General features: G+C 44.8%; 1 protein-coding gene across 1 annotated transcript in view; it reads right to left on the bottom strand.

The window, feature by feature from the left end:
- Positions 1 to 19,437, bottom strand: part of WNT3A (Wnt family member 3A) — an 87,700-nt gene that overhangs the window by 23,926 nt on the left and 44,337 nt on the right. Inside the window, exon 2 of the mRNA XM_072851567.1 lies at positions 12,828 to 13,069. Coding sequence (XP_072707668.1) covers positions 12,828 to 13,069 — 242 coding nt within the window. The remainder of the gene's footprint in view (positions 1 to 12,827; positions 13,070 to 19,437) is intronic.

Genomic DNA, 19,437 nt, shown 5'->3' on the forward strand with positions numbered 1-19,437 from the left:
AAAATAGGCAAATACATGTAGTTAATAGTTCAGAGTGCTTGACGCAGTGACCTCACTGAGTTGCAACACCGGTGATTACAGCCTCTTTTCCAGTAGAGCTGTAATGCTGATACATAGATTTTTAAATTGCATCTATCCTACTCTGCAGACTTTGAATCACTTTTATTTTGTAGCCAGCACTAGTGTATGAGCCTTGTGCCAGAGTTGTAATGGTGAGTGTGGCTGTTCAAGCAGGGTATCCTCCATTTATAAAGTATCTACATGAAAAGTCAGGTTAAACATGGAGATATGTTTGGATACCTTAAAAAAATTCCACAAAACAAAGACCTTTGTCACTTTTCCTTCTCAGTTCTTTTTGCAAAAAACCCACTGGCTTATGTCAGGTTGATTTAAAGATTTCAGGGAAGTCACAGTAACCTTAACATGAATAATGAACAAAAGTATTAATGACTGATGGGACAAGAATATTCTGAAGGTTAGTGGTTGGCTTTGTTTGAAGTGAGGAGGTTTTAGGGAGAGTTTGTAATTCTTACATTTGATTATTCTTACGTATTGATTATTGATTATTTGGTATAGTTCCTGAAGCCTTGGGACAAACATTGGAAACATGGAACTGAAAACTGAGATGGTGCTTTTCTTCTGGCTGAGAAGTTCAAAAGCTTCAGTGTCCATCTGGCCTTTTGAGAACCAACACAAGAAGGCAAGACTCCATTGTCTTGCTCAATGGAAGTATAAAGTATTTTATGATAAGACATTTGTATTCTCTTCAATTCTTTCTTGGTCCACAGGGATCAATGATATGGGGATGTGTTTGGACCAGGGTTATAATTAATAAAGCTATAAACAGAACTTTAGAAAACCTATTTTTTGCCAGGGTCTTGCCTTCGGAAGCTCACTAAGTCATCTCTGATATGTTCAGGTGCAAGTGATGTGCACATTAACTTTTGATTGAGAAGACACTGTGCTCAGGCGAGCTAAATACAGAGAATATTCTTCATTTCAGATGCTGGGCACAGATGATACTTCAAATACAAATCTAACCAGAGTGCCGCTGTGCTGGACAGACTGAACATCTAACATAGACAGGCCATGCTCCACAGAGCTCCCGTCTATCTCTCTCAAGATACATCTGTGTCTTCAAATTCATCTGTCAAGGAATTTATATCCAAAATGCAGTTAGGAAAGCAGACTGAAAATGTTGTGTGAATAGAAATCTCTTTCTCCACCAAAACCAACAGCACTAAAATACTTTTCCACCTTTTGTTTCTTCTCTGAGAAGAATCTGTGCAATTTCCTGATGGAGCATCTCCATGATAGAACTCAGTGTTTATAACAGAGGAGAATAAGTCATGGATTTGGGGCCTATCTGTTACAGCCCTCATTTTATAGAGCTGTAAGGCTGCTTTATGAATTTAGAGGGGTCCTTAGGAGAGCACTGCTAATACTTCACACTCAGGTAATCTTGATTTAGGCAGCCTGTCAGAATGAAGGGGTTTGGAGAGTATGTCAAGCCTAAGGCTAGTAATGAGGGCCAAAAAATCAAATTACCATATTATGGGAAATTCTGTCTTGTCTTATTTTTAAGAGTTGAAAATCAGATGGAAAATATGAGAGTCTGAATTTTTCCATGTGACAAGAGACGGAGAAAAAAAGATATTTTAGGCTGCTGAAGTATTTTATATTGTTAATGTCATAATTTTTTGTTTGACAAGATAAAATCATCCAGCTTCAATAATATCAAAACACTACAATATTCTATAAAATATTAAAGGTACACCAATGTGGTTCCTTGATAGTTTAATGACTTTCTATTTTGACATAAGAACACATTCAAAATAAAAAGAACTAAAATAGCTTATTTTCAAGAACTCAAATCAAACTATCTGAAATGTGCAAAACAAAACAAGAAAGCCAAAGCTGTGCATTTTTGCCTTGAAATTGAGAGGGTCCTGCAAAACATCTCCATTTCGATGCAGCTGCCTTTTCTGATGGAAAACTGCCCCAGAAAATAAATAAATACATTTTTGACAAGACATAATATCTCCTAGGCTGGATCCTGTGTGCCTAGCCTAAGGGGTCTCCAACTTTTTTATGGCTCCGGGTGAACAGAAATATCTCTTTGTGCCCTCCCCACCCATTCACACTCCCACAACATCCCTGTGGCAACAGCTTCCCTGGGAAAGTAGCATGATTAGGAAAGGATAAACCATAATTATTAGCTATCATTTAATGTGATTTAGCACCTGGAAATAATGGAGAGGAAATTGTGCCAGATGCTTAGTCAACAAACTGCAGCCTACCAGGAAGCGTTCCATGAAGCATTACTGCCCCGTCGATCAAACTTGAGAGCAGCAGTCATAAGCAGGCTAATAAAACTACCTAAATTATGTTGCAAGAGCTGCAGGGTCCTACATATGACCTACTTTGGTATCATTCTCTTTGAAGTATCCAGTCGTTTCTGTGGTGCACTCCGTGGGAAGCAGAGATGCAGAGGAAGGAGGACCTGCTCCACTGTCTCCATCACAGCCAAAAGCAAAGCCAGAACCAGAACCTCTCTTTTCTGCCTTTCTCCCCATCAGTGGTCCAGGCGGCGTCTGGAGAAGCCAGCCAAATAACACGTATGCTTTGTAAACTCTTTTTCTTCTCTAGGAAGGGTGAGACGATGAAATAAAAAGTGAAAGACACTCTCCATTCCTCCACCCATGACCTGTACCCACTCTTGAGTTCCACCTCAACCCATGTGGAAAGCTCTGTGTTTCCCAGGATCTGGTGGGCTCTCTGGCTTTCTGTCTGTGCTTTGCCATCAGGTTTTAGGGTCACCTACAGCCAAAGCTCCAGAGCCTCCCAGATGTTCACCATACTGCCTTCTACTTCCTAAAAAAGCCTGCCCAAACCAAAACAAAGCCATGACAGTTTCCTTCAAGTCCTTCCCTAAAGCATATCCATACTGTGACATATCTATAGCCCTCTTTTATGGGCCCTTGTTACAGTGATCTGCTACAGAAGCATCTCAGTGACCCATGGGAGCATGTCGAAGGTGAGCAGGAGACAGTACACCATACACTTCCGTGCTTAATGTCTCGGGGTCTACTTCACACAGTCCTCAGCTACCTTGGCTTCACCCATCTCATGCTGTTTTTCAAAAAAATGCCAATTCTGTGCTGCACCCCTGCCTACCCTGTAGTGGTGGAAGTCCCTACCTACTTCATCTGGGTGTTGCCTCCCATGAAGCTCTCTGATTCTGTGACTTTGCATCTCCCAAGACTTTGGAGCCCCCAAAAGTCTGCTTTACTCTTACTCCTGCTTTGTCCTCGCTGCTCAGTCTTAAGTCAAGTGTTTCCTAATCATTCCTATGAGCACTTCGTCCACATGCACAACAGAAATCCAAACACAGTCATAACAATCCTTTTGAACCATTCCCTCTCCTGATGGCTGACCCCTTCCTCTTTGTTAATCCTATGGATCTTTTCAGATGACGAGTCCTTCCTTTGAAGGAGGTGCTCCCTGAAAGATGGGACTGAGGGAGCAAGGAACAAGAGGAGCTGATCCATCAAGGTGCACGTTTCCTCCTGCAGCAGAGGAGCAGGGAGCATGCTAACATATCTCTTGCAAAAAGTGCCGCGTCTGTCTGCCCTGTCTGCCCTGCAGCAGACAGCCCCGTTCCCCTGCTGTGCAAGCCCACAGCACAGAAAGAAGCATGCAGGGCATCTTTATATACCCTGTTTTTCCTCTTGCCACCCTGTCATATCTGCTCGGGGAGGAAAAGGAAGAAATTCTCTGTTATACAGGAATCCAACCAGATGATCCCACAGCCCCTTCTGGCCTTAAAATCCCTGTGTCTATTCAGCACTGCCAGCTCATAACACATCTCACAGGGAAGAAAAGCCACATTCACAGGCTTGGATCCCTCTTTGTCAGAAGACTTTGCTTGTTTTGGCTGTTTGGTGCATAGGAGCGTGGGCAGACACATGTCTATCTCCTCAACTGGTGAAAACCACCCTTGCGGACCCGAGGACGGTGCACCCCGGTTCAGGACCCAGCCCATAGCGGTGCTTAGGGGTGAAACCCACCGCATCCCCCTTCCCCCCAGCGCCCTGATGAAGGCGACCAAGCCTCTGCCATCCCCGTTTCCCTCTCTGGCTCCTGTCCATGCGTGTGTGTGTTTGTGCCGGCTGTTGTGCTCCGAGGGCCCATTTGGGGACGGGATTCTCCTGGGACAAAGGGATGCTAATCAGCTCCCTCTACTGTTCCCTTTTGTCTAGGACTAGCTCCCACGCTTGGACTTGGCACTCTAGGATGCGGCAGAGGGAGCTCCTTGTTGCAACCAGCCTGAGCCCAGTTGGGGAATGCAATGTACCCAGCAGGGAAAGAGGAGGAAGGGGAGGGGAGGGGGAAGGAAATAAATCTATAACTCCACGCAGCCCGCTCCCTGACAGCCCGTTGCATTGTGCACGCCGCCCGAGGCAGAAGTTTCCAGTGCCTCCCGCTGCCGGGAGAGACGCCACCGGTTTTGTAGCCACGGGCTGTCTTGTTCCTTCTCCCCTCCCTGATCCCCTGTCTAATGTTTTAGTCGCCAGAAAAATCTCCATGTCAGGGCTGACAGATGAGGGTTGGTGCAGTGGGAGGTAGAGGGAGCAGAGAAAGCAAACAGGATCGGCTCCCGGCATTGCTGCCATTTCCTTTTCACCATCACTGCTCTCCTGGGTTTGCAGCCTGTGTCTGGGTGTTGGCTGTTTACAGCTGTTTGCATGGGCTGTCTCATCTCCAAAGAACTGTACAGATGCACAAGAGCCAGATCTTTATCCCGGGATCACTTTGCAGGTGGAGAGGTGATGAGGTCAGGGCCTCTTGCTAAGAAAACCAGGCTATGCTTGAGCCCACCAGACCCAGGCCACATGCAACCTCCAGTTGCATTGGGGATGGAGAGGCAAATGCAGTCAGATGTGATGCTAACTATAGTCTGAGTGCTATCCTACTGGCCCTGCAGCCACAGGGCTGCCCAGTGCTTGCCCTTGAACACCTCTGAAGTGACAAGAGGCTGAAGTGACCCCTTCTGATCATGACCTGGCCCTGCCAGTAGCTCCAGCAGTAAGAGAAGGAGCTTCTCATTGCTATCCTGCTCCCAAAGGCTGAGGGACTAACACATTGGCAAGTTTCCTCAGCATCTCTGTTTGCTGTCATTGCAACTTGCAGATCTTGCCAAGGCTCAGTGGAAGCTGCTAATCTTCCAGTACTGATGTGGGCTACAAACCAGAGATGTGGCTACAGCTCATCTAGACCTCCCCAAACTGCATTTCCTCCCCAGTGCTGCTGCCTATACTGAGCTAGCTACATAAAAGCCAGTTCAGAAATGCTGCAACCATGAATATGGGCTGTTCTGTACCTGTGGGCTGGAATGTGGACTCAGGCAGTGCAGCGATATACTAGCACTTATGACTGTCTCATCCCCTGCAGTAATCCCCAGCTCCGAGCTCAATTTACACTGACACTAAACACAACTGATGCTTCTGTCTTGAGCCAGGATCTGCCAGTCTTTTTCCCAGCAGCATTGGCAAATCTCTGGCCTACAGTATTTATGCATCTTGACGGCTGAGTGGAGCTTGCATAGTCACATTTTCAATCCTGATCCTTCCAGTTTCCTTCCCCATAGTTACAGGGTAGAGTTTGTAGATCTCCGTTGTTGATACCAGGGCAGCTGCCCAAATTGCCATTAGCGGAGAGGTAGACGGGGTGTGGTTGGAAATCAGATCCTCTTGGGAAGAGTTTCATGAGAGAGCAGAGAGTACCTCCTACATGTAACTAACCTCCTGGATGGATCAGTATCTTGTGGCTTTCTGCTCATGCCTTACTTTATTGCAGAAGTGGAGAAGTCTGATCTAGAGCAGGGAAAAGGGGGGAAGCATTTGGCACAGAGACAACTGAGATGCCAGAATGCCATCAGGAAAATATGATGAGGTCTGCTAAACTTATTAATTTTAAATCATGCAAGACATTATGAGATGGTATTATGCCTGAAATAGCAAGGGACTGCCTGTATTCAGTGGTCCAGGAGATCCTTTTCAGTGCTATGTTCTTGCATTAGTAAAACGGCCTCTCCAACAGAGGCTGGATATCAGGACTGCTTTCTAACAGGAGAAAGACGAGGGGTGGGAACTATTTGCCCCCAAACTAGGCCTCTAAGAAGTACACATGGAAGTCTAAGCCTGTAGCCCTAGGCTCCCTCTATAGTCAATGGAGAGAAATAAACATCTTGGTATGATTCATGTTATCCTGAGATAGGTGTCTAAGATAGGTCAGATGAATTGCTCTCTGGAGATGCCGATTGCTCTCCACTGACTACAAAGAGAGCCTGGGGTGACTAGCTCAGGCTTTGACATCTAACTTTGGTAGATGAGATCAGGCCTATCAGAGAGCCTGTGGAGCGATATTGTTACGACACAGCAAGAAAAAAATACAGAGGAGACTTGTGTCTCCAAGGTATTATAACTGAATTTAAAAGTCTTGTTCTGTTCTTGCTAAACCCGGGGAAAAGCTCACATGGATTTCACTAGACACAAGATGAGCTTTCTCATCCACAGTAGTAACAGGGACAAAAGAGGCAATCCATGAACACAGCTACATTTTGGCTTTCTTGAGAGAGACAAGACATGAGGCTTATCCCCAAAAGGTCTAGAGTCCAAAATAAGCCTAGCTACAAAATAAGCCTAGTCCAAAATAAGCCTAGCTGCAAAGGTAACAGTGCTCAGCATCCCATATGAAACTGGATGTGACTTGAATCCCACATCTCTCATGAGCTAAACAAATGCCTGCTCTGCCCTTCACGTGGTCCCTGGGAGCAGGAGTCTTCTCATCAAGAGCCGGTCTCCCTGGATTCCCTCAGTGATTGATGGAGAGATGTAGAAACTTCAGGGTGTGAATAATTTAATCCTAACTGTCTGGAATACATCAGATGAATCATGCCCCAGAGGACCCCAGCATCAAATGGAACTCCCTCGACCTGTCTCGCTGTCTGACATAATGGACCCAAACTTTTGCTGTCCCACTGCTCTTCTGCAGGCCTCAATTTTAACTTTTTATAAAGCGTAATTAGCAAAGAAAATGGTCTGTTCTAGAAGAGTTATTCTGAATCTAGCAAAGAAAAATATAGTGGCTGGTTGTCAACACCAGAGCCATGTCGCATTAGAAATGACGAGACATGTAAAAGGGGAGGTAGATAGATTGTCTATCCCTTAGTGGTATGTCAAGGCAAGATGTCCTTTGGGAACAGATGTCATAGTCAAATCCAGATTTTGGTTTCATTCCAGAAGTCATGAAGTGAAATTCTCCAGTCTGCATCATGCAAGAAGTCTGCTTGGATAATCTGACAGTCTTGGCAGGCTGTAAACATGCAGTGTGCACTTTACTGTGGGAAGGAAAGAGGCATTTGAGATCCAGAGATCTCATATCTCTACAAATAACACACTATTATTGCTGCCCCTTTCCATTGCCAAGTGGCCTTCAAAGAGATTATTTGGTATCATATTCTGACGGACACTCTGCCTTGTCTATAGGACAGTGTCATCTGCAGGAACATCATGAGTGAAGGTAATAGTAATTCTTTAGGCTTCATGGTCTCCCTGGATAAGATGACAGGGAGATACCACCCCATCCCATGCCATCCCATCCCATTCCACCTTGATTTGAGTTGGAAGTGCTGGAAGGCAAGACATCTACCCAGTTTAATAATGAAGTAATCAAGTGGTCTCCAATGCTCCATATTTCATTCCATGCTCATCCTGGTAACTGCACAAACAGGAGCTGTATCAAAAAGAACATCTCTTTGCTGGACACAAATGGGGTTAACCCAGGGGGGGCCCGAACAGTGGGTCACTCCACTGCTTTTGTGGCTCTCATCATTTGCCTTCTAGCAGGGTCGACGGCCAACAATTATTTCCGGAATGAATTTATGTCTCTGAACTTCTGCATCACCCATTAGGCTCTCATTTGTCCAGTGGGGAATTTGATATATGTCCTCAGAGGGCACATCCGACGGGCGCAGACACTTGACAAAGCAACAGGACGCACACGCACCCGCCCCGGCTCGTTCAAACCCCCTCTCATGCCGGCAAATGCCCCGATGTACAAAAAGGGACGGTGCGGCTTCCCAAGGTTGCACGAGTGTTAAACTCTAATAAACAAGCCCCGTCAGCGAAAGCTGAAAGAATCTGAGCCCTCTCCAACAAAGCATTTAATCCAGTTTGGCGTAACCTTTGACATTATTAGGGATCGCAGTGACCCTAATCCAATCAGATTGATTAACTAAAGCGGAGACCCCATAAGCTGACCCCCCTCTGGCCTCTGCTATTTAGTCCTGACCAAACAGTAGGAGAGACGTGCCGTATTTACACCACAATGGGTCCGCGCTGAGAACCTGTTTCATTACAGAGCGACTTAAATTCCCATTACTCCATCAATGTATCATTCTTCAATAGTTCATTAAAAGCTGCTCCTCCACAATAACTATTAACCATTTCTCAGTCCAGCTGGCAGGTTTAAAGCCCCAGCCAGTCTTTAGCAGAAGGAGGTGGGAGTGAGTGAAAGAAATGGATAGACAAGGGCTCCCTTTTTAAATTTAAACGAACTGGGGGCTTAAATAGTTCGAGGTAATTTACTTTTATAGAATGGGGGGAGGAGAGGGAGGAAACTTTTATTTTGACTTAATCATGTGCTGAGGTCCTTTAAAGAGGCAGGGCCATGATAAGCTTTTATTCTATTACTTCTCTTGAGATCGGTTCATATTTCTGCCCAGAGGAGTTTCAGAGAGCTTGCATGGTGTTGAGAGTCTAGAAAATGCACCAAAACTTAAACATGAACAGGTCTTCAGTCTGTAAATGTTAAAAACAGGGCAAAAGACACAATTCCCAGTAAATGCCACTTAAATTTGAGATGGAAAATGCCTGTTAGGTTCATTTTCTGTTGACACTGATGGCACGTCCGTCTACTACATCCTCCAAAGTTTTATCCTGTATATTTTTAAAGGCAACTCAAAAATCTTCCCTTGTCCTTGGGAAACTGAAAGATATGGCAACTGCCTTACAAAGTGCCAAACCTCTCAGGTAAGCAGCTGGGCATGAGCTGTGGCTGAGGTGACCACTTAAGGTCATGTGGCTATGGCCACATTCTGCTCCACTGCTTCACACAATACAGGTGAAGTAACCGTATCAGTCCCAAAGAAACAAATGAGAACAAATTTTTTCCTCTACAAATTACGCTGTTAGAAAAATTAAAGTGAGGGGTTCTTTCCACTGTCCGGTAGTTGAGATTTGAACTTCTGGGAAACTAGAAATTAACTGTAGCCTCTTATATATGACTGATAAACAGATAGGTAGGTTTAGGTAGAGGGAAAGAGATCAGGCTCATTTCTTTTCCTATATACGCATCCTGTTCTTTGCATTCCCAATAGTTTAGGGTACCTGAGCCACCTATTTCCTAGCCCTTTGCAAGAAAGACCCAACAGTGGCACCTATCTGAATGTTTCTCCATGGAGCTGCACAGCTGCTCATATGCTCCCAAGACCACAAAGGAGGAGAAAAACCCTCTTCTAACAGCCCAGTAGCAATTTCATTTCCTGCTAATGCCTGAATCATTCCCCATGCAGGGAGCACAGCACAGTGAGGAAGGCGACTCTGTTCCTTTTGAATAAGGAACATTTATTCCACAGCCAAGGACAGGCAAAACTGAGTAACTGAATAGCTGGATGGGATGGGGGACTTCTGCTCTTCACGTGTCCTGAGTGACATATGAAGAGCTAGAGGGACATAGGGCCAAGCCTGTCAAGTATTGCCCCCAAACAGGAGCAGGTCTGGATTCCCTGAACATCACCATTCCCTTGTAGCTGGGCTCATGAATACCATTGCTGTTCAATACATGACTCATTAGGCCTGGCTATGGAAATGTAAAAAAAACATACATAAATATAGTTGTAGGTAAAACATGTGGGATTTCTTTCCATAAACAGGCTGATGGGGAAAAAGAGTCCACTTTTAGATGAGATATCAGAATATGGCTCTTAATGGGACCAGAGTCTGGTGACAGTTTGGCACTGCTGAATCACAGCTCAAGCCTAGCCCTGAATTAGCAATGAGATACCAAAGCAGCAAGGGCAGCCCAGACAGTGAGGCAGCCTCAGAGAGATCTGGGCCTAGAAAGTATTTCCTGAAGGCATTAAAATTTGTCCTTTTCAATGAAGAAATTGCAGATAGTCGTGTAAGGCAAAAGGGACTTGCTTTAGTGACTGCGCTGGTTTGTTCTGAAGGAGGATGGGGTCCCTATTGACTCAGATGAGAACCTGCAGTTAAATCTTGGGTGACTTAAAATTTAAGCTGCAAAGTAGAGTTTTCCTTTCTTTCTTTCTTTCTCTCCTTTTCTCCTTCTCTCTTTCTGGGTAGGAGCTCAAATATGTTCCTACCCTGGGGGATCTGCCGCACAAGAATGTGACTGAGCTGTTTTTTTATCCCCCCTCCTGCTGTAGGTGAAGCAAAACTGAAGGGTGGTTTGATTCTCCCTCAAGGAACAACATTCTTCAGTTATGAAATCGTCCCAGCCTTCTTTCCCTCCCTGAGCCTGGCTACCGAAAGCCTGCAGTCTCAAGCAGGGACAGACCCTTCGTGTCGACACCGTTGTGAGATAAGAGCATTTGGCAGCTTGTGGGATCAGGGCTCCTTCAGTCAGCAAGGAGGTGAGGATCACTTTCCTCGTGCACAGGGTATAATTGCTACAGGAGATGTGGAGTGTCTAATTTGAGAGCGTCTGGGAGCGCAAGGTGCTCCATGTGTCCTTAAGGACGTCCAGCCTTGTGACGAGGCAAAGGCATTGGGTTATCTGGTTCACTTACTGCCTGTGCCCAGTGAATGCTCTTGGGCAAATCACGCCGGGATTGTGCCTATGGGAAAAATATTCAGTTTCTCTGTGCTGGCCTAATTCAACTGCTATAGTCACCCAGGAGTGATGTACCCAGAACGGGTGTCTTAATTGCATGCAAAACATTGTGGTATGACACTTTGATATGGGCTTAAGTGCACCACGCTGCAGATCTTACAGGTGTAATTATTTTGGTGTGATCTCTCACCGCTAAACCTGAATAGTGACACCAGCATTGATACGGTGCTTCAGCTCCCCAGCTCTAATGGGGTAACCCCACCAGCTGAAACCACCCCTTCTCCTGCTGGGTGTATGTAAAACACCTGTTCTGGCTGGTGGAGGCCCTACCATGATACAAATCAAGGTTTTGCTCTCTCTTGGCTGCCCTATTTTTCAAAATTCATGCAAGAGGAAATGCCAAAGTCTCTTCTGAGTAATGCAGTAGGGGAAAAACAAACAAACCCCCTAGCTCCAGATGGCAAGCACTGGAAGAACGCACCCCAAGGTGGCTGTAGATCAGCTACATACACCAACTCAGGAGGTTCCCTGAAACTATCCCAGATGCTCCCTCCTCTCCTCATACGAGTTCAAATGGTGCTACTCTGCTATTCCAGACAAAGTAATTCCAACTCTCAGACTGTCAAGAACCTGTAACTGTTTCTCTTTTGCAAAACCAAAAAAGAAAGAAAGAAAGAAAAGAGAATTTCCAAGCCTCTTCTGCTGGTGCTCTCCTAAGAGAAAGCAGCCATATTCTTGCACAGCTCTGCACAGGGCACCTGGACTTACCATCTGGGCAGGAATCAAATGCAAAGTGAGTCTGCCTCTTGGATGAACCCCTTTGTGCTAAAGGGAAAGGCAGAGCTTGACCCAGACTTACCGAGACCAGTAGGAGCAGGCTGGACTTTAAAAGGCATGCTACAAGGGCAAAGAAGGATAAAACAGTTCTTATGGGCTAAAATAGGCTCCTGCCAACTTATAGGGGAAAAGACCAGATAGTCAGAGTTAGCCAAGTGCTTGAATCCCACTACATTCAACAACTTAGTGCAAAACATTTCTAAGAGCTCCCACTTACATCAATGGGTGCTGTGTCAGAATTAGTTGCCTGAATTATCACGCTGTCTTAATTTGTTATGTTCATAACCAGTGAAAGCAGAACCATTAACTGATGGCAATTTCCTCAGGCCTTTGATCTTCATTGTATCCCATTACGGTATCAAAATTGATAGTATCTGATAAGTCCAGCCCCTAGGAACTATCCCCAATAGCCCATCATTTCCCCTCTGCAACCATCGAGAGAGCTGAAAATGTGGCATGAAATGCCATGGGGTCAGAAAAGGAGCCAGACGTCCCACTTGACCACTGAAAACACAATAATCCTTTGTGTTCCTTCCAAGGGGCTTAGGATCGTAGGATAATTCATGTTGAAAGGTACCCTGGGAGGTCTCTGGTCCAACCTCCTGCTCCAAGTAGGGTCAGAGATGACCCCACTCTCTGTGCACTGCCGAATGGGTTACTTCCCAGTTCCCAGAATGGGTCACCTATACAATCCCAGTAGAGGTTTGAGGTAGAAATAGTGGTTACCTGTGACTGGATATTGGCTGCACAATGCAGGCGGTGGGTAACCATGCTCTTTGCGTTGGGGAGGCACAGATTTACTTGCTATCCCTATGACAAGGCTTAATTACCTTCTTGTCTCTGCAAAAGACCTTCTGGGTTAGGTTTGAGCTGCTTGGATGAGGTCCCAGGCCAAGAAATTTTTCCCTGCCTGTGTCACATGTCTCCATTATCAAGCTCAAGTCCTGTCTCCAGCAGCCCATTTTACATGGCACTTTATCACAAGCAAATGAGTTCACCAAAGGTTTCTCAAGATCTCTGCTGCTACTCCACCATGCATGTTGCTGTTGCTAAACCCGTAGCACTGCACTCACCTTTATCTAGCACGGGCCCAAAGATGGCTAAGCTGTCATTGACAGTCGTGCAGTTCCACCTTCTCCCTCGAAATTGGTGTTGGCACTCCTGGATCCCAATCTTCACCCCTTCTGCTACGCTGGGCATGATCTCCACATAGTTCCGACAGAAGCGTAGCTGCTTGGGTACCAGTCCTGGGATGCTCCCGCAGAGGATGGGCTGAGTCCCCAGGGAGGAATACTGGTGACCAATTGCCAAGGACCTGGGGAAAAAAAAACCAAGGAAAAAGAGATGCTGTCATGCTGGCTTTCACCTTTGTACTTGGTTCACAAGAATGGGGCAGAAAATCAACATCTTCAGTCCCTTTTCATTCCCCTCTCCAGAAAACATCCTTTCCACTGTCGTTCCTCCCCAAAACAACATCATCTCTCTCCTGAAGTTCCCTACAGGTCCAACAAGGCAAGCAACTCTGCCTTTAATATCTTTCTTCCCTTTTCTTCATCATCTCAAAGCCTTAATCCATCATTGTGATGCTTCTTCCCAAAGATGCTCAGCTCATGCAGCTAGTTTCCTTTGCAACCAGAGGGTCAAAACCATATTTATTTCCTTGAAAGCCAAGTACACCTGTACAAGAACAGGTAGGTTTTATAGGAAACTTTGGCAGCTGAGGAAGCCCAGGGATTAGAGAGTCAAAAGCACTTTCAGAGCTACACAAAGTAATAACACCAACAGTGGAAGAAACCATGCTCCAAGTCTCTGGAAGGGGAACACCAAAAATTGACAACCATCATACAATTCAGCAGCGTGCCCTATATATTTGAACCTTACCAGGTAACTTCTGTGCACTGAAACTGACCCTAAAGACTAAAGCAGTTTGGACCTTGAGAACTTGAAAAAACCTCAACTCTGAGCTAAATGCTGCAGGAGTGCTACATAACCTCACTACTCCACGATGCTTTCATAAGCAGTTAAATTTCCTGTGCTGTAGAGGAAACGGGATGGAAATATAGCCCTGCTGAAGTAGAAACAACCTGGGGAAAAACTCTCCTATGGCTTAATATGGATCCAATGTCAACGCTATTCCCCCGTGTGAACAATGGTACTCACTCATGTTACTAGAAACATTCACGCATAGGTGCATGCAAGCTGGGAGCCATGGTTGGTAACATCCCTGAAAGTATGGTCTAGAAAAGATACTTTAGCAATTTCTACAACTGCTTAATCCAGGCATATGCTTTGCAAAGCTTTATACTGGGGCTTTCTAATCAGGTTGAAGTGTTTTAAAACTGAATTATTAAAATGGCTACCAGTGTCCTTCTGGATATTAGTATAGTACATTTTCACTTTACTTTCACACCAGTTTCAATTTGGGAATTTTCAAAAGTAGGGCTGTATTTTCACAAAACAATGCCAGCTTTGCTGTACTGTCACAATGATATGGAGAGCCTCCTTTGACCATCAATTTGGAAATTGTTTTGGTTAAAGTGAGGAGAGTGAAGTTAGAAAAAAAAAACAACAAAACTTGAGTGCAAATTCTGTGCTCAGCCAAATGGAAGTCTGTTGAAAGGAGTGGCCATGAACCATCATGTTGGTTGAAGCCTTAGAGACAAACAAGTCAGCTATGCAGAGAGATCAGCAGATATGTAGCTAATTATATAGATTTTTAAAGTGTTTTTACTGGTGCTTCTAATAATAACCTTGATTACTAAAACTGAAGGGATTTTTAGAGTATAATTTCCTTTTCTTCTAATTAAATCTCTTGATTGACTTTTCTGCTCAGAATTAATGACAAACAGAAACCTGCCTGGGCACTGTGTATTTCTGTTTACATTCATTTTTGCTCTGTGGTTTTCATTTGGGAACAGCCTGGTGTCTTTGAATTATCAACAGGGCAATCAGGGAATATGCCTTCACTCTCTTCTGCTCTGACTAAAAAAAAGCACATGAATTCTATCATTGCTGAAGTCCAGAAGAAAATTAGCTTGACTTCAGCACTTCTCTAGGCTAGGATAAAAATTGTTTTAAAACATCTGCCCTTTTTATGGGAGAAGGGTACTTGCAGTCAATTATCTCCCTTCCTAGTGGGTACCTGGTTAAGAGGGGATGGAAGTGAAAAGGAGATGGACATTCAGATGGTCAGGTACCAGGAGATTTTAGGCTGAACTCAGTGGCTTTACTAAGTGTGCATAGGCTAGGCTTTACAAATCAGTCCTTTCCAGGCAAGTGAGACACAGGGACATCCATTTCTGGATCCCAAATGACTCTAGGTAGGAGTCTAGAAGCAAGATAATCAGCTCAGCCAAGAATGTGCCCTCCAAGACATTGCCCAGTAAATGAAATTTAGATGGGCAAGGTAGAAGGTGCTTGGGAAAGCAAAGAGTTTTCAGCTGATTTCCTAAACTTATGTGCCTCTTTCCACTTCAGTTGCACTTTTGGGAGAAGATTAATCTCACTTAATATTAGAGGGCAATTCATCCTACCCCAGGGAGGGAGGATAAGTAGTATGAACTGCCCCCTAGAAGTGCCTCCCTCTTTCCATTGCTTTAAAAGAGGGAGGCAGGCAGCTCACATTGAGCAGGAACTGTGTTCATTTCACCTGCCTTCCGATGTCTGCAACATGGACCTCTCCAGCTGATCTACTCACCCCAGCCTGCTTTTGTAATCAGTCAGTGGAGAAAAACAGGCACTTCTAGGGCACGATTCATCTGCCCATTTTAGAAGTCTGCTTTGGGATGAGGTGAATCATGGCCTTGCCTCCATTGACTGTATTGGCTAGACTATCAAGACAGCCTGGGTGACTGGTTGAGTGGGATATGTCTGCACTGTAAAAGTCTCCAAATGAATCATACCATGATACCTAACATTTGGGATGGCTAAGTTCCTTGAAAAAGTCCCACCCAAGAAAGCTAAGTGCTGTCTTGAAGCCCATGCAAAGAGCTCAGCTGTAGGAAGGAGGCAAGTTCCTGCAGGAGCCTGCAGAAACCCACAGAAGACCAAGGAAAGGACCCAGTTAACTTGTTTTCCCTATTTAAGTGGCTTGATGTGGGTTTTCTTGAGCTTTACATTAATTCAGGGAACAACTAGTGGCAGAAAAGCACCTGTGCAATGGAACCTATGCCAAGCCAAAAGGTGATTTCACTTTGACTGCACTGTGTATATTTTTGTTTCATTGTTAAGTTGTATACAAAACACTGGATCACAGTTTCTGGACTAAATACACCTTCTAAAACACTGTTTCAGGCTTCAGAGGACTTGTTGAGTGTGTTGCCTCTGTGGCAGAGTCTTAGGGTGCCACATCTCCAAATCTCAGCCCATTCAACCCCCAGAGGACTGGGAGTTAGGAGGTGTTCACAGATGCCAACTTTAGGCTTGGGGGCTAGATCGTGCTATCTCTGTAAACAATGGGGAGAGATAGATGGCTTCATCGAAGCCTCCAGAGAAGAGCACTAACTTAGTTGCTCTGACTCATCCTTCAGAGAATAGTTCACCCACTGACTATACAGGGAGTCCAGGATGTGGACACTTTCCAGTGTCTAAAGTCAACTTTGTTGGAAACATCTGTAGAGTTTCTTCCCACATCAACTAGAGTCACCAGCATCCTTCCCAAAGCTTTCAAAAGTGCCCCATCCACTTTCCACCGAAGATAAAATACCCACTGAGATAGAATCAACCTGCTGTAGGTTCCATCCATCATGTTGTGAAGCCAGGAGGACTTTCTTGAGCTATTTCAATAGGACCTGGATGAAGTTTTAGGATTCCAGTCTCATAAACTTTAATTATGTCAACAGCCAAACTCATGCCTGTTTCTATGTTTTTTGGTGTTTACTACAGTGGTAGAGTGAAAATACCAGTCATAGGAAGAGGAGTTTATAGGTTGGTGCCCTCAACTATTCATTTCCGTTGCTGGGAAGATCATCTAAGATTAAAAAAAAATAAAAACATGTAGAAATACTTTTAATTGCTTTTCACACTGCTCCCTTCTCAATACATTAGGGAAACAGTCACACCTTGCTTTGATCTATGTTACAGTCTGGAAAGTTTAATCTGCAAAAGACAATCTCCAGCAAGAGTCTTGTTCTCAAGGCGTCATCAGGCACTGAGACAGTGTAATGCAAATTTGGCATTTCATGGAGGAGTGTGTAGTCACTTGACTTTCAGCTGAAGATACAGGCTGGAATCCCAAAACATCTCTCCATGAACAGTGCCTCTGCTGTTAAACATAGCTAAGCAAAATCCTCTTCCCAGCTCACTTGCAGACTCTGGAGTGTGATAACATCCATCAGAGCACCCTCTTTTGGTCTCTACTTTGCTTCCAGCTTCCAGGTGTAAACACTTTCTCCCTCTCTCTGAAGTCAATTTATCTTTAGGAGAACCAAGTCCTTTCAGCTTCCTATCATTTTTATCGATCATGAGGTATGAACCTTATGAACCTTCCAACCTTCCCCTCCCCCCCCAAAACCAACCACAACCCAACAACCAAAACCTTTAGAAAAGATTGGGAAAGTCTATAAAGATCAGAATCTCATTTCAGTGTTACTCAACTCTCTAGTAGTTCCCATCATCCATTTTTCTCACTGTTTCCAATGATTAAACCTGTCTTTTGCATTTTTCCACTCTTCTGCGATCTGCTTCTAAACTGTCTTCTGCACGTGGGTAATTGTGAAAATGTGGTGTCGAGAAATGGGCCACGTGTCATCTATTGTGGTCTAACCAGGCATCACCTTCAAATTTCTTAAGCACCAGCACTTCCTGGATGCATTGACACCAACCTCTTCTTTTTCACTGGAGAATTCATGAAGCACACAAGTTTACCAACACACTCATCCCCAGAACAGGTACTGCTCAAGTTTGAACCAAGGGAAAGGGTCAAAGAGCTGTTCTTTTCAAACCAATTAGCCTTTTCTTCCCATTAGCTCAGGAGGAGCCATGAAAATACTATTTTGCATGTCCACAGCCAAAGTTCTCGGCTTATCTTTAAGCCTTGCATGCCCTGAAGTGTTTAATTCAGCCTCCAGTGAGCATTTTTCTTTGCCAACACACCTAGAGAGCTCTTCATTTCCCTTATCACAATCTATCTGCTCCTTCAGCAGAGCCGTTGTAGATAAGTACCTGGCCACCTTCTTAATAATTACATGTACCCTCCCGCTTGGAATGGACACCCCAGCCAGTTTATGAGGAAGAAATATGCAGGAAATATATGCTCATAGCTTTTTCAGAAACAGAGAAGGCTTCAGTTCTGGATGACCTTGCTGTACAGCACCACTCTACTGACTTTTCAAGGTCACTACCTTCTCAGTATGGCTGTCAAAAGTCCTTGACACATCAGTAGCAGCATGTAGAGATGCGTACACCTACTTGCTTCTTCCTGAATTCTGTTATTCTTGAACTCTGTAGGAGCTCTATTTTGCTATTCATCTTGGAGAGGCCTTTTGCTGGCTCCAAGTGCTGCTGAGAGCTTCCTCAGCAGACGTCCTTCTGGGGTCCCTGACACAGGTAAAATAACTGCATTTATTAATGTTGTACAGCAAGAGTGTAACTTGTCTAACGACCCAGAATAAGACCCAGAGACCACTTAAGTCCCCACTGAATATTGAGAACTGAGCAACAGCAGTGACTTTGCTCCTTTTGTCTTACACAGATGTAAGTTGGCAGCCAGTCCTGCTGAAGAAGTTAAGTCAAAGGATGTTCATCTACTTATAATAGAGGGGATTTATGTTTGCTTGCAGATGCCCTAGGTTTTCTTCCACGTTGCTCCCTTTGCATTAGGATCCCCTAACAGCAAGATGTCACACCTCCTCCAAATCCTTTCTCGTAATCTGCTCAGATTTCCAGAGGTTCACCTCACTCTCTTTTCCTTTCTCACTCATTTTGGCTGCCTCTCTGTAGTACCCCATCTAACTCTTTGAAGATGAATCTCAGACACACGATAAAGGAGGGGACAACTTGTCCAGAGCTATCTATCTAAAAAGATGCATGCTCACAACGTGCCCTTGGTATTATGACGCTAAAGTACTGAAATGAAGAAGGTGGCTGAAGAAGGCTTCATAGGTTCTGTCAAGCTATAAGGAAAAGCCATCAAGGGTTGTCTCACATCTCCCGGTACTAGGCCAGAAGGGCTCACAGGGAAGCGGCTAGCAAGTTATGAGTGGGCAGCCCTTACTCCATCCAACAGCATCCCAGTTAGGCCCTCTGTGGTGTGCTAACCACAATCCCCCATGGGCTGCTAAGGTCAACCAGAATGAACTTCATGTATCTGAGGCTGCCTAAAAACACATTTGGGGAGAAGTGAGCAACTAGGAGGCTGTAAAGTTTCCAAAAAATGGAGGCTGCCATGAATGGCCAGCACCTGAATGTTCAAGAGGCTCATGGGATAGGATCTGTAAGTCAGCCTTGATTCAGTTCCCACAAACCCTCACCACACAGGGCTGGCATACATGACAGAAAAACTATGGTGCCCAGCTAACATGGACAACTGGAAGCTGGGAAGGATACCCCAGAGCTAGGGACCAGGCACAGGAGATGTAGTTGAGCCTACTGTGTCTTTTACACTCTGATAGCATACATCAGTTCCCAGTGACCATGAAACTTTTCTGTAGACACTTGAAGCACCAGCCCAGAGGCCAGGTGGGT

The sequence above is a fragment of the Ciconia boyciana genome, chromosome 2, assembly GCF_034638445.1.
Source record: "Ciconia boyciana chromosome 2, ASM3463844v1, whole genome shotgun sequence".
NCBI lineage: Eukaryota > Metazoa > Chordata > Aves > Ciconiiformes > Ciconiidae > Ciconia > Ciconia boyciana.